We start from the raw sequence: 15,398 nt of genomic DNA, 5'->3' as shown, positions 1-15,398 counted from the left end.
AGACACTGTAAAAGAGGCAAGACTAAAGTTTTACATCAAGAGGCTGGCTTTCCAAAACTGACAATAACCCCAGTTTACCTAAACTGATGTCGCCTCCTTTCAAAATGCTCTTCATGGCTGTTGATGCAGCGTTTGTGTGTCTGACACCTGCTATGACTCACTAATCTGGCAACAAAGCGAGAAACACAACTGAAACGACAGATTTTTATTTCTTTAAAGAGCAAAATGTTTTATTCAGAGGAATGATCGTACAATGGTCCTTATCAAGCTGAGTCCTCAACCTTGTCCAAATTGTGCTAATAGCTAAAAATTGTAGGCTTTTACTGCCAAAAAGTGCTCATGGTCCTTTCTAATAGTCACATAATATTACGACTGATGAGACCGAGTCTCATTAAGACATGTTTTCTGCAAAGTTTTTCCTTTCTGTTCAAATATCTCGTAAATAATGGACTAATGTACAACAACTCCACATCCGTGTTAGCATCAATCACCATTCATGTTTGGTCAGAAAACAGAGTCAGTCCCAGCCGAAGAGAGGAGAGGGGTCCATTCAGGAGGGAGGTCCCTGGAGTTTGGTCGGATGAGAGGAAAGGCCTTCTGGTGCTTTGGACCTTCTCTCAGATAGTTGGGGACAAAGAAAGCAGCCTCCTGACTCCTTATACTTCCTGTCAATGCGGATGGAGACGGCAAATCTGTCCATTACTGCCCGTTTTTCACGTTGAGCATTTTCTCCTGTAATTACACAACAAAGAACCGAAGATTCAGCGTACAAAGCCCGTGAAAGACAAATCATCTCTATACTGACTGCAAGCAAACGTTCTGTCATTACCACGAGTGGATACACAGAAATACTAACTGCACATCTGGCCCCTCCAGAAGCAAAGCTCTTACTTTGATCATGGTCTCCAGCTTGATGGCGTCCGCAGCGAACTTGCGGATGCCGTCAGACAGTTTCTCCACGGCCATGCGGTCCTCGTTGTGCTCCCAGCGGAAAGCCTTCTCATCCAGGTGGATCTTGTCCAGATCACAGACCTTGGCTACAACAACAAACCATCGAGGTCAAGGTTGAAATAAGTGCATGGCTCTCTTACTGTCAGGTTTAACAAATGATTGCAAAAAACACTTCACAAAGCAAGTCCACCCAAACGGGAAACTCTGTCTGCCACTGTGAAAGGGCACTTCTTGCAATGTGCAGAAAACGCTTCCATAAATAAAGTATTTACATCACTAATAGGGATGTACAGGGATGTGACTCTTGAAGCTTCATTCATAACGTTGACAGTTAAATTCTAAATGAACATGTGAGTGCATAATCAGACAGATGAGAGCTCAGTTTATTTTTTTAAAAGCCCCGGGATTAAAAAGTGGATTCATCTTCACTTCGACCTGTCTGCAGCCGCGAGGTGCCAACCTGTAGTGTAATTAGTTTCTCTTCGTTGACTGCTCACTGAAGGGGAACTACACTTTACGTCACGAATGTACTGACAGGAGAGGGGAAGGACTGAAAAGAACCGGAGTCTGGTGAGTCATGAGTTCAGAGGCTGAGATGAAAATAAACACACTCTCTGTGCCTGCCATTGCTTTCTATCTTACGGCTAATGTACATTGTTGTGGCTGTTTCGGGCAAATGAACACAAATGACGTCATAAAATATAATAACAGATATTTGAAGCTTCATTCAAAAACCTCAATAGAAGCTTTTAGTTTAGACACACTAATTCAATTATTCACAGTTCATTCTTCAGATTATCTTAGAAGGGAAATAAAACAATGAACAATCTATGTGCAAGCTTACTCTCTCTCCCAGAGCCTTTGTTCAGTTTAACAAACATTACTTATTATCTTATTCTTTCCGCACAAATTTGGGGCCACTATATAGCCAGTGATGTGTCAACTGACACATTTTCAATTCTCTCTTCCTGCTAGTTACCATCAGTTCCCATGTCACTCTGTGCCCTATGGTGTTGACAAGGGATATGCAGACTCTGGAGAACAAGCATTCAAAAGCTGCAACAAAAATCCTCCTGTTGCAGGAGTGAAGCAGGGTGTCAGCACAGGTGTCAGCAATACATTGTAACACAAACCACATGACAGAAATGTGTGATCAAAGCTTCCTAAAGACTTGAAAACATGTAGTCATAACGAAAATCCAACCAAGTGTATAAACATGTAATTAGACTGCAACCAGATTGGTCTGGCCTAATTACATTGTCAATTATCTTCAGTTTTTTTGTTTCTAGCTCACAATGTCCATGCACAAATAAATAAAACTGTCAAAGTTAAAGAGGACAGCAGTATTTTGCAGAGAGGCAGGCTTTGAATCACAGCAGTACCTTTTTCCACATTGAGCATCTCAGTAACAGTGCTGTGGTCCTGACTGAGCTCTGCGAGCAGCCCGGGGGAGATGGTGAGCAGATCGCAGCCTGCCAGTGCTTTCACTTGACCCGTGTTTCTGAAGGAGGCCCCCATCACCACGGTGCTGTAGCCAAACTTCTTGTAATAGTTGTAAATCTTGGTCACACTCAGCACACCTAAGGACAGAGACGAGAAAAACCAGCCAAATGCATTAAGTCCTGAACATGCCAACATCTCCGGTGTGGAAAACCACAGCAGGTGCATTCAACCCATTTTTATGCACATTTCCAGTTTGCATATAAAAAAAATAAAGAAAAAAAGAGTGGAAACACCAAAAACAGGTAAAAAAAAAAAATAGTAATACAAAGATTTTGCAGTTAGCTGAGGTGGAAAAGTTGAATCGATAAAAGAAAATGTGACAAAGTGCAGTGACTTAAGGCATAAATCATGACTATATGAGGCATGTGACTTAAACATCTACCGAAGCCTTCGCTCAACACAAGAGACAAAATCTAGCAGCAAACTAAAACGTCCAATCTGAGTAGAGTGGTGGCCACAAGCATTCATTTCCATTTTCTTTTGCTGATTTCTCAAAACTCTGCCAAAGTTTGGATGAAAACCTAACTAGTGTTGCAGGTACTCGATCAGCCACGCCGCCTTCACATTACAGTAAACTTAATCGAAGTTCAACAGAAGGGTGTTTCCGAAGCACATGCCATTTTACTTCTATGGATACTCCTTTTGTTTTAGTTGAATGACTTTTGGTGGTCGTGATGGAAAATTTAAATGAAATTAAATTCATTTCTGAGTTACGGACATGGAGACTCACCATGTCTGTAGTGCACCCGGACATTCAGCTTTGAGAGTTAGGGTTAGGTAAAATTCATATGGTGATGTCTTATGAAAATAAGAAAATCATTTTACTTTGACTGTAAACAGATCAATGGAGCAATTCCAAGTTTGTGTAGCAAGGTAAAAGAATGAAAACAATACTTGCTCCCAGATTATCAGTAACTATTGTTGTCTGCTCGTACAAAAACAGCCACTTCAGTGAACACAACATTACAACTCAGTTCAGAAATGAAGATAATAGAACCTAGAACACTAGACAAGACAGTTATTTTACACAAGTGCTGCTGAATCCAAAAGTGCAACTGTTTGACTTGGATTATTGTTATTAGTGTGACTGCTGGAAGCCTTCTCCACCAGTAAGACAGGTAAAGTAACTTTTAAAAGGCAGCAGTGCAGTTTGGCGCCGGCTTTTCAATCCTGCATTCACACCGCAGTTTCTCTCTAGTTCCAAATAAAGTTGTAAATGACCATAGATGGAAAACATTGACAAACTTTTGTTGTGTTCAGAAAAGTACACTCAACCTAAACAGACATTTGCTATATTTGGGCTGCACCTGCAATGCTGTGGTTACGATATCCACTCACGTCATTTGAAGGTTGAGTGAATGTTTTAAGTTCTTACCCTTTTATCGGATTCAACATGCAAGATCAATTATTACACCATTAGCTCTGTCATGTTTAAACTCGGGATGGATCATCATTTTCGAATAGTCATTAAATTGTATTGAAAAAACATCAAATAGTTAAAGCAACTGGTCTTAAAAAAATAGATTCTCATTATTTTAACGCTTGTGTGACGTAGTTGATCTGTGTTATGGGAAATGCATTGTGTGTGTAGCCACTGTAAATCACATGCTACAGGAAGTGCGTTATAACAGTCAGTATCCAAGTTGCCACATAAACTCAGGTTGCAGCCTAACATGCTTAGGCTGTCTGTTCACTGCTGCAGTCTCGCTGCTGTCCTTCATCAGACCACTCTGCTCCACATAAATTACTCTAAGCTAACTGTTAGCACATCACAAGTCTACAACAGCTATGCACTCTTATTTTCCCTGTGTGTGCCCACATGTGCACGAGTGGATCGGGTATATAAAGTGCATTCGGAAAGTGTTCATAGCACTTCGCCTTCTCCACATTTTGTTGTGTTACAGCCTTATTCCAAAATGGATAAATGTATTTTTTCCCCTCAAAATTCTACACACAACACCTCAGTATGACAATGTGATAATGTTTTTAAAATGTTAGCAAATGTATTAAAAATAAAAAACTAAGAAATCACATTGACATAAGTATTCACTGCCTTTGCTCAATACTTTGTTGATGCACCTTTGGCAGCAATTATAGCCTCAAGTATTTTTGAATATGATGCCATACGCTTGTCACACCGATCTTTGGCTCTATGGGCAGTTTCGCACATTCCTCTTTGCAGCACCTCTCAAGCTCGATCTGGTTGGATGGGAAGTGTTGGTGCACAGCCATTTTCAGATCTCTCCAGAGACGTTCAATCAAGTTCAAGTCTGGGTTTTGGCTGGGCCACTCGAGGACATTCAGAGTTGTCCTGAAGACACTCTTTTGAGATCTTGGCTGTGTGCTTACAGTCGTCGCCCCAATCTGAGTAAAGAGCGCTCTGGAGCAGGTTTTCATGCAGGATGTTTCTGTAAGTTGCTGCATCATCTTCATCTTTCCCTCTATCCTGACTGGTCTCCCAGTTCCTGCCACTGAAAAACATCCCCAAAACATCTGCTTCAAAGCAGCAGAAATTTTTCTGTACCCTTCCCCAGATTTATGCCTCGAGACAATCCTCTCTCAGAGGTCTATGGACAATTCCTTTGACTTCATGCTTGGTTTGTGCTCTGAGACGTGCTGTTAAGTGTGGGACCTTATATAGACAGGTGTGTGCCTTTCCAAATCATGTCCAATCAACTGAATTTACCACAGGTGGACTCCAATTAAGCTGTAGGAACATCTCAAGGATGATCAATGGAAACAGGAGCTCAATTTTGAGTTTCATGCCAAAGGCTGTGAATGCCTATGTGCATGTGATTTCTGTGTGGTGGGTAGGAAAGGTGGGACAGCCAATCCAGCACCACACAGCTAACTGAGTGTAAAGACCACTTAAGTTTCGCATTGCTCATCTGCTTTGAATTTGAATACTCTAAGCACAGTGTCACTGAGCTCTGTGCAATAAAATGTCACTGGAGTTCAACTAATTAACTCTTGTGAGAGCCAAGCATGCATTGCATGAGCAGTGTCTAATTTGTGTAATGCTTAACGTCACACAGCAGAGACACACCTCAGATTAAGGGTTCAACCTGGCGAAGAAGCAGATGAAAGACGACTTCTCCGCTCTTCTGCAGACCGAACTATGTAATTATGTATCAGCTGAGCGATAGGACCAGAATGAAGTTTAAATTGTTTTATCATGACTGTCCGTTCCCGCTAATCATCCTCTGGCATCTGAAGGCACTGGGTTGGCCAGAATATGCATGAAACAGAGTGCGTCACATTTTCCACAAGACAAAACTAGCAGGTTAACAGCGGGATCGGCGGGAAGCCACACACATTAAAGTTTAAGTCAATCAAACTCTTTTAACCACTCTGCAGATTTCATGTTCATAAACTGTTTGCAAAGTTAGGACATCTACTTCGTGCATGACAACAACTGTTCAGACAGATTATTTCACTATGCGCCTTTAAACACCTTGGAAAATACGTGAAAATGACGAAAACGACGATGGCTTCAGAAGCTCCTGATGTACCTGTGGATGTGTTTTAAGGTCTGCCTTCAAACACAGTGCCTCGTTACTTGACATGATGGGAAAATCAAAAGATAGCCTGAAGGTACCTTGTTCTGTACGAACAGTATGAAAGTATAAAAACCACGGGACCAAGAAGTCATCATACCACTCAGGCAGGAGGGACTGGTGCACTACAAACCTGATTCAACTAGTCCAGTTCTGTGTGGAGGAATGGGCCAAAACTTTTGACCAATGTTACACAAATTAACGCACCGCTACCGAACACAAGGGTGGGTAAACTTCTGACCGACTGGAGATGTGATGAAAGATGGAAAAGCAGAAAAAAAAAAAAATCTCTGCTATTTTTCATTTACGTTTCTCAGTAGGGATCCCAACCGACTGAAAGGAGGGAATGTTTCCTGTTTACTAGGATTAAATGTTAGGAATTATAAGCACTTAAAATGCATTTGGCTGAGGTAGACATAAACTTTCAACTTCAACTGTACTGTACTAAGTACATAACGCTTAGCTTATAATATTGTATGGCAGAATCGTGACAGTTCATTCAGCTTTGGAGGTTACGGTTTGGTCAATTTTATAGTGGTGTCACATAAAGATAAGAATAAACTCAAGTTTATGCAGCAAGGAAGAGAATGTTCCCAGATTATCAGTAACTGTTGTTGCCTTCTTCTACACCTTAGGGCAGGCATGTCAAACTGATTCCATAAAGGGCCGTGTGGCTGCAGGTTTTCGTTCCAACCAAGGAGGAGCACACCAGGCTGGAATCAATTAATCAGCTGATCTCAGTCTTCAGCTGATAACTGAACCCTTGATGTAGATTGGTTGGCCTGGTGTGCTCCTCCTTGGTTGGAACAAAAACTTGCAGCCACACGGCCCTTTATGGAATGAGTTTGACATGCCTGCCTTAGGGGATGCAACATTACAAATTAGTTCAAAAATAAGATGACAAAAACACTAGGCCACTTTATTATTTTACTAAATATGTGTTTAGAACTGCAAATGAATTTATCATGCATGGAAAACATGGCAACAGAAAACTTTCATTGTGTCTAGAAAAGTAAATTTGACCTAAATAGACGCCATCTGCTGTATGTGAGCTCCACTTGCTATATGTGAGCTGCACCTGCGATGCTGCATTTCCCAGATGATATTTGTTTCCTGGTCCAAACTCTCCGCTCTGGTATCAAACTGTCATTATGCCACGATGAAGAAAACTCTTCAGTTCTACAGCTCTTAGGGAGATCAGGGGAATGGATATGATTGGCCATGGCTATCACCGGCACAAAACACTCACCAGACCAACTGGCTAAAACACAGAGCAGTCTGAAAGCAGAACAGTTCAGATTGCATGTGGCTGCAGGAAGGAACTGAAGCACTTCTGTATTCAGCATCACAACATGGTGATAATAAGGCGAAAGAAAGCCAGTTTTATAACAGGACGGGTTGGCCTTCATTACCTGGGTCCTCGTGTGGCTCGTAGCTTTTGCGGTCTGTATTCTCCTTGTACCAGTCAAGGATGCGTCCGACGAAGGGCGATATGAGTGTTACCTTTGCTTCTGCACAGGCTACAGCCTGAGCAAAAGAGAACAGCAGGGTCATGTTACAGTGAACGCCGTGCTTCTCCTCGAGCTCCCTGCACAAAAACAAGCAGATACAAAATTATTTACAACACATCGCAAACAGTAATATGTCCAGATGTAAACACGCATTCTTCCTCTGATTCCCATTTCAACCAGAACCCTTTCAAATGGTGGCAAAACAAGCTGCAGAATATAATGAGAAATTAGACTTTTTGGTTTAGAGGCAGTTCAAATCTTTTTATGTTAGACAGCCTTCAAACTGAGGCTGAAATGGAGGTAGATTTCAGGTTCTTGGGTTTTTTTTTTTTTTTTAGGTTTAATATCTTTACCAAAACTAAGGTATTACACAGCCACTGATATGTGGACACAGACTCAGTATCATGTCAGGAACTTAAACTCCTTTCTTGTGAGAAGCTTGTTCAAGGCAGAAATAAATCAATCATTCTTTCAACTATTCATGATACATTTCACATTCTTTACATGCGGGAATGTTTCACTCAGAAATGTGCTGGTCAGGTCACATTTCACAGCCCTTCTGATCATTATCGTCTTTTCTTCACTCAACGTAGCTAATATGCTCTTTACCCTATGGCCATCAGTGAAAATATGTGCCTGAGCTCCTTTTGAATATTTTTGTGCAGTCAATGGCCCATCAGCTCTTCATCATCTGTGACATTTTTGCCCAACAGCGGATGGCAGCCGTTTTGTGTGCTTACCACTCATGGGGAGTGACTGCAGCTGCATCTATGACAGCATGTCTGCACTTCATCGTCCAGTGTCCAATGTCTGGATATAAATGTGCTTGGAATAGTTTGGGCACCTTGAGGGACCTACTATGAAACTCACTGAGTGGAGGTGATGAGCAAACAGCCCATTTTCCAACATAACAAAGTGAAACACAGCCTGAGATTATCTTAATGTACAAAATAACACGAGTGCTTGCAATATTTTCACTTGGTAATGATTGATAAATGATTGAAGCATCTTTCAAATCTTTCTGATGGTACAAGGTTAGCTTACAGAAATCGTGTTAGGGGGATGCAACAGTCAAAAAAAATTTTAAATTCTACAGATAGTGGCCAGCGGCTCACTGCACACAGCAAGAAGCAGATTACGTTTTCAGAGCCTTTAAGGTTTAATAATGTTTTGACTGAGAAATTTCTCTCCGGATGAAAAATCAAATCTCTGCTATGGCTTCAATGAGGATGCACTCAGAAAACGTGCATTCAAAGATGGTGCCCCATTTATTCCCATGAAAGTTGCTCACCGCGCATTTTTAAGCTTTTCAGCCTTCAGTGTTTTTAGGCCCATGGAGCATGAGCACCAGAGCTCTTTACACGACATTCCAATAATCACAGTTTTACCTTTTGTAACGACTGCGTCCGGAAAAAGTATTTTTGGGTCTTTGTGTGTCACGCAAGACCGGATTACCGTGTTTGGCCACAATGCCAAAACTGCCTCACAGTTTACTTCTGTTTCTGAGGGCCTGCTTCCTATTCATGTTCAAGCAACTATAAACAACCTCGACTCTAATAAAGTTGGGACAATGTGCAACATAAATAAAAAAACAGAATGTGATCATTTGCTAATCCTTGAGATACACTCAACTGAAAATAGTACAATGACAATATATTTGTTTTACCTCATCAGTTTCATTGATTTTTGTAAATATCTGTTTATTCTGAATCTGATGCAGCAGCATGTTTTAAACCAGTTGGGACAGGAGCAACAAAAGACTGGGAAAATGTGGAATGCTCCAAAAACACCTGTTTGGAACAACGCAGGTAGAAACACTACTGTCCCGACCCTCAGTCAAGACATCAGCATCACACATTGCTAAAAACAATTAACTGGCACAGATAACACAGACTATCGTAGGTGAACATGACAAACGCATACATTACTTACTTGCCAGCCTGGATTCCCTCCCATGTAGACGACAGCTTGATAAGCACACGCTCCTTGCTGATACCTGCCTCTTCATAAAGAGCGATGAGCCTCAGGGCCTTAGCAACCATTTCATCTTTGTCATAAGATAGTCTGTCAGGACAAAAGAAACAGCACAGCCATTCAGCACTCCACCCAAATCTGACAACTACACTCTATTTTGAGGCACAGCTATTCTCTTTTCTTTAAGACTACTTTCAAATTATGTCCGTGAGCCCCTGGAACAAGATGCTGAACACTAACTGCTCCCGATGGTTAAGCCAGGGTCTCACACGGGTTTGTTCGAGTGTGTGAATGGCTCAGTGAGAGGAAAATGCAGTCCAAAAGTTGTTGTTTTTTTTTTTTGTACTTTGAGCTTTTACTTAAAACTAATAAATTATTGATCGGTAATGTGGCTGCTGACTGGTTGCTTTAAATTTCTATCTGTAATCCTTATCCTGGAAACATAATGTTGCGAGTGGCAGTAGATTGTGTGCTGGTGTCCCAGTGGACAGAAAAACAGCGTAGAAGTATTAACTGTGATCATACAAAGAAAGTCACAACATAAAATAAAAGTAAATCTAATCTTTCACAGAAGAATGGTAACTTGGTCTCTGAATGCCACTTGTTTACTTCTACAAGTCTTGCCTCATGACTAATGCAGTTTAAGCATCTCCAAGCTGACGTGTTGTTTAGAAAAGGAAGGAAGGTCACATTCTGTGACATGTTTCACGTCATAATTAGTATCTTGTGACATGTTGATTGCACTTACCTGGCATCAACCTCAGTAGAGACTCTGCCTGGGACTTTCTTGAGGATCTCTAGGCCAAAACTCACAAACAGCTTGTCCATGGTGTTGGCTACCTGCTCCTCTTCAGTTCTGGACAGAGAAGGAAACACTATGAAGCAGGACGACTTTATTTAAATTTGTGAAAATGGACACTGTTTAGCTCTTAAAGCTGCAATCCTCAACTTTTGCACACTCACATTACTACAAATCTGACAGATTATTGGGTTGAATGAAATGACAGTTCTGCTATTCAATCAGGTGAAGGTGCACAAACATTTGTTCAAAACACTGTAAATGCAGTTTTCAATGTTTAACCTGAACATGAAATAACAACCTGCTGGAAATTAAGGAAGTTTGTCAACACCTTGCACAACAGGATCACGTACTGTGCAACATCTGAAAAACCACATAAAATGTTCCCTTTCTTTAGCAAACAACTTATACATCAATGCTGTATTCCAACAGGCACAGCTAAAAAATGGCTTCATTTTAAGGCGTTTGGTTCTGCTCTCGTTTGTGCACAACGTCTTACCCGCCTTTGGCGATGCCGTATTTAATGGCCTGATCCAACAGTTGCTGGTAGGCTGGCATCTTAGCAGCAGCCAGGATAAGAGATGGGTTAGTGGTGGCATCTTGAGGCTTGTACTCATCAATGGCTGCAGGATGGGAAGACAGAGCAAAGTCATTAAAAGCCCAAACACACACCCACAGCCTGGTTTCTCTTAGATATTCTTACTCATGGTAGAGGTCCTAATACTTTATAAAACCAATGTTTTTCCCCATTTCTTGATATTTTCTGATTTAATGATTGACCACAAAATGGTTAACTGAATCCCTTATTCTCTGCAGATTGAGGCAATATTGAGGATAATGATCTGTCAAGATTAACTCATAATTTTGTCCATTATGATACAGAAATAGATCCAATTGTACCAATTTTATAATTTTGAATGTCTCAAGTTCAACATGAAAGTCCCATCACTCCTTAAATTTTTATTTTTTACAATATTCAAATCACTTTACAACCACAAGAGTTCAATGATTGCTCTATAATACATTTAATAAACAAAAACATAAAGAGAAAGGTCAAAGACAAAGGTGGCATTCATTACAATGGATTTATTACATCTCAAATTTTTACCTTGAATGTTATAAGTCTGGCTTTTATCATTAACTTTCACAAGTATCTCACTGGATGCTAGACCTCCCAGAGGTGTGTGCTGAAAATTGACAAAATGTAACAAGACCAACTGAAGCTCAGAAACCAGTTTGAGCCCAGTTATCCCACTGAGATGCAATAATTCACGAGTGTCCTGGATCTCATTCATCCAAACTATGTCTACATGTAGGTGAAACAAGTCAAAAGAGTTATAGGAGGAACTGTCATATTGAATCTAAAATATAATGCTGTTGTCAGGTAGACAATGGCGCCATCTAGTGTACACAAACATTGCTACACCATCCTTTAAAAAAAAACTTAAGCGTCAGAGGAGGCAAATGGATATTTATGTAAATGTTTCTTCTGTTGATATAAAGAACAGTTTCACACCACCTTAAGGAGGACAAACACCTAATTATGGCTTTGATTAAGGATTTGATAGTCTGCTGATGTCTTCATAACTGCTGATGCTGCAACTTCAACATCTTTCAAAGCAATGAAAAAAGAAAACAAACTGATTACCCACTAACTGCAAACCTCTTTATTCAGTAACTAATGGAATATTGAGTGCTAAGGAACCTGAACTCAAAATATTACAATAATGTTAAACGCTATAATAAATCGACTAAAGATGTGAAAACTCTTTCTGATCTGTGTTCCATAACCTAAAGAACTGTGCATTAAAAACATGCTTTTGCAGTTGACAGGATTGAACTGCGATTGTAATTTGACATGCATGAGCGGCATGGCCTTTTCACGGAGCTCAGTGGTTTCATGTCAGCACCCGATTGTAGCAGCCAAGTCCAGTCGGTGCTGCCAGCTCTTCAGCCTAAGAACAAAGCCTGTCTCTGTTTTGTGGTTTTCTCTGGACCCCCTTCCAAAAAAAAAAAAAAATCCTGCAGGTCAGTGGGATTGGACTAGATACTCGTGATCAACAGTTCAAGGAGCCATAACACAGTTAAAGTGCTGATTACAGCAGTACTTCCAAAAGATAGTTCTGTAGATAGATCTAGTTCTGTAAGCTTTCCGTAACGTAACAGCCATCCCAAGTATGCTTCCACTGTGACAATACATGTCCTCAGCTGGGCAAATACAGAGCAAGAAGTTAAGATAAGAAGTTTAAACACAAAAGATGGCAAATAACACTAGTCTAGACTTTTCTGTGCAAGCTGATTCCGAACACATTGCTAAATCTGCAGTTCAGAACGCTGATTGCACACCAACATTTATCTGCACATTACAGCACAATTACTGCAGATAGCTGGATTGTGATACAAGTGCAGCTACAGCTTTGTGTTCACAGTCAAATGATTTCATAGTAGAGTGTCAGAGGGATGTGTAATAGCATGTGGGGAAACATCTAATCAGACACAAAATAAGATGAAGAAAGAAGTTACTTCACACTGATAAATGTGCCTTAATTTTCTAGTCATACCATGTTTCATTCATGAAATATACTATAAATGAAAATCACCAAATGAAATCAAACTTTGTATTCCCAATAACCTTAACTGACTAAACAAAACTCCACATTTCCAGTATCAAAGTCTGTCATCTTTCCAAAGCAGTAATGAACATTTCTTCATCTCAGAAGGAACATCTATAACTGTGCAAACTAATTAGCTACCAAGCACACTTGTGCAAAATTTCAGGAGTGCCCCCTCAGGCTCTTGCATTTACTTTGAGGCTATTCCTGAGAGCCTTTCTTACATAAGTGAAAGAGTTACTTACATAAGTGAAGCAAGAGTGTGGTGTTACACCGTGTTTGCCCAAGTTCTTGCATTTATCATGTGAAACAGAAGTGATTTTAACATGTCTAAACTTGTACAGAGTGAAACCTGAGAAATCTTGCAACATTCATGAAATATCTACATTACATAAACCGAATAGGTATATGTGTATTTTTTAAAAGACAACCATAAAAAAAGAGAAGCCAATGGGTATGTAAATTTTGAGCCACTCTTATCACTATCCAAAAAAGCCAAAAATTAATAAACAAACAAAAAACTGTGTTTTTCTGCAACAGTTCTGACAGAGATACTCAACAAGTTTGACATGTTTTAATCAAATTGATGGATCGGTGGCAGACACTGTTGATGTGTGGGACAAAAGCATCACCCTGCTCAGTTTGTGTTGTTGTATTGGACTAGACAAGCTGCAACCAATGACAATTTTCATTGTCCACCGTTCTTTCATTTTAAATGGTCACAGTCCAAGGTGACATCTTCGTACTATATAAAACAAGTATGATTGTTAAATTTTGTCTGAACAGTCCAAAACCTTGAGATATTCATCTTAAAACTACACAAACGTGAGAGCATCAGCAAATACTTGCTTTTAGGAGGGTAGAATCTAATGACTAAATGACACAGCAGTCATGTGTTACTGTGTCCATTCCCTGCATGCATGTTTCAACCGACTCATTCAACATAAATTAATAAAACAAGTGCACAAAGACCCATCAAAAGTCCATGCAAACATCCATGACTTCTCCTGTGCAAAGAGTGTAACATAATCTGCTTCCTAGTGTCACGGCTGGCTACACAGTCACAAACCAGTTCTGTCATGTCATCCTGAGTCCGCATATCCTGCATGAGGAACTATTGGGTTGGCATCACAATGCAACAGTAATATTACACACAGTTCCTCATTCTGACATATTGAGAAACATGACCTTTTCCTCTGTGGCATGAAAGTGACAAACGAGGAAGGAAAATCACATTTTTACACCTTGTTGCGTGTGAACTGGGTGTGCGACATGATCTGTGTTTTCGGCAGGTACACATGCTTAACAGGTGCAAGCTGCAGCTGTTTCAAGTTTTGCCCTTGATAAGAGGCTAATGCACAGAGAAGACTTGCATTCCCAATTGAATCAGTCACACAAAGACGTTAAGTTAGTTAGCTAGCACAATTTGCTACCGCGGCTAACGTAAAGTAGCTAACGTTACTGCTGCTAAGTAAGGCAACCTTAATAACAAGTAGCTATAATTGGATTATCCGATTGTCAAGTTCTGCTTTTGCCAAGTAAACCTACAAGGAGTTGGTTAGCTAGCTAACTTCAGCCGGTTGGATCAAATGAAATGAGATTGATGTTAACATTTGCGGTTCTCCAACTCGCTCTGACTGCTCGATATTGGCACAGCGGTCAGTCACATTAAAAGCTGGATGCTTCCTGGTCAGTAAGTTAGCATGCTAACTAGCTAACATTAGCATGTGCGAAAGGCAAGGTTTTTTACCGTTGAAATCTCCCGTGTCTGCCACCACCACAGTGTGTTTCTTCAGCTGGTTCAGCGCTGACTCCATTTTTCGCCGTTTGTCTGGTGACTCACTGGACATGATGAGCGGAGACTGAGACCCTTTTATACACAGAAAACACGTGAGCGCAGGCGGACTGTCAGAGAAGCGGGGCCGCGCAGCACAAGAAGGAACGAGTCATCGGGAACGCGCTACGGACGGACTGCACTTCAGGAAGCTCGCGCACAAAAATGGAGTAAACTAACGAGGAAGCAGGAAGGAGGAAAAGAAACACTCAAAAATATGACTTTCACGGATCAAATTTATCACGTACGACAGGACTGGCTGTTATTTAGTAATATAAGTCATAATTGTACATATTCCAGTATGAGGCGTATCGAGGTGGTGTGTCGAGATAACACAGTATAAAAGTACTCCATTACAGGTAAATTCAAACTGTTACCTGAGTAAAAATAAGTATTTGACGCAAAATGTACTGAACTGTATCAAAAGTAAAAATACCATACTCATCCTGCATTCAGAGTTATACACACACACACACACACACACACACACACTGTTAATACTGATGCATTGATGTAATCAGCATTTAACTATTCGCTAGCTGTGAAATAAATGTAATGAATAAATGTAGTAAAGTACAAGATTTCCCTCTGAACTGTAATGGGATAGAAGTACAAAGGGGTTTAAAACTGAATGTTCAAAGTACAAGGACAACAACA

The 15,398-nt window shown here is 40.5% G+C and overlaps 1 protein-coding gene across 1 annotated transcript; it reads right to left on the bottom strand.

Annotated features, from left to right (window-relative positions):
* Positions 1–190: 190 nt before the first annotated feature.
* taldo1 (transaldolase 1) lies at positions 191–14,844 on the bottom strand. Its single transcript, XM_041940862.1, has 8 exons — positions 14,658–14,844; positions 10,795–10,918; positions 10,245–10,352; positions 9,455–9,586; positions 7,424–7,599; positions 2,334–2,531; positions 892–1,037; positions 191–732 (listed from the first exon to the last, which is right to left on the bottom strand). Exons 1-8 carry the CDS (start codon positions 14,755–14,757, stop codon positions 700–702), a joined length of 1,017 nt encoding a protein of 338 aa, XP_041796796.1. The 5' UTR covers positions 14,758–14,844; the 3' UTR covers positions 191–699.
* Between the last annotated feature and the right edge of the window lie 554 nt (positions 14,845–15,398).

Source organism: Chelmon rostratus, chromosome 1, assembly GCF_017976325.1.
Source record: "Chelmon rostratus isolate fCheRos1 chromosome 1, fCheRos1.pri, whole genome shotgun sequence".
Lineage (NCBI taxonomy): Eukaryota > Metazoa > Chordata > Actinopteri > Chaetodontiformes > Chaetodontidae > Chelmon > Chelmon rostratus.
Note: the sequence above shows the minus strand (reverse complement) of the source record. Positions and strands in the feature narration are given on the sequence as shown.

What these genes read in the sequence shown, in the direction of transcription:
- taldo1 (XM_041940862.1), bottom strand. Translation starts at nt 14,757, where the DNA reads ATGTCCAGTGAGTCACCAGACAAACGGCGAAAAATGGAGTCAGCGCTG. An exon ending in TACGGCATCGCCAAAGGCGG is followed by an intron (nt 10,353 to 10,794) that starts GTAAGACGTTGT and finishes TTCTCTGTCCAG; the next exon opens with AACTGAAGAGGAGCAGGTAG. An exon ending in AGCTGGAGACCATGATCAAA is followed by an intron (nt 733 to 891) that starts GTAAGAGCTTTG and finishes GTGTAATTACAG; the next exon opens with GAGAAAATGCTCAACGTGAA.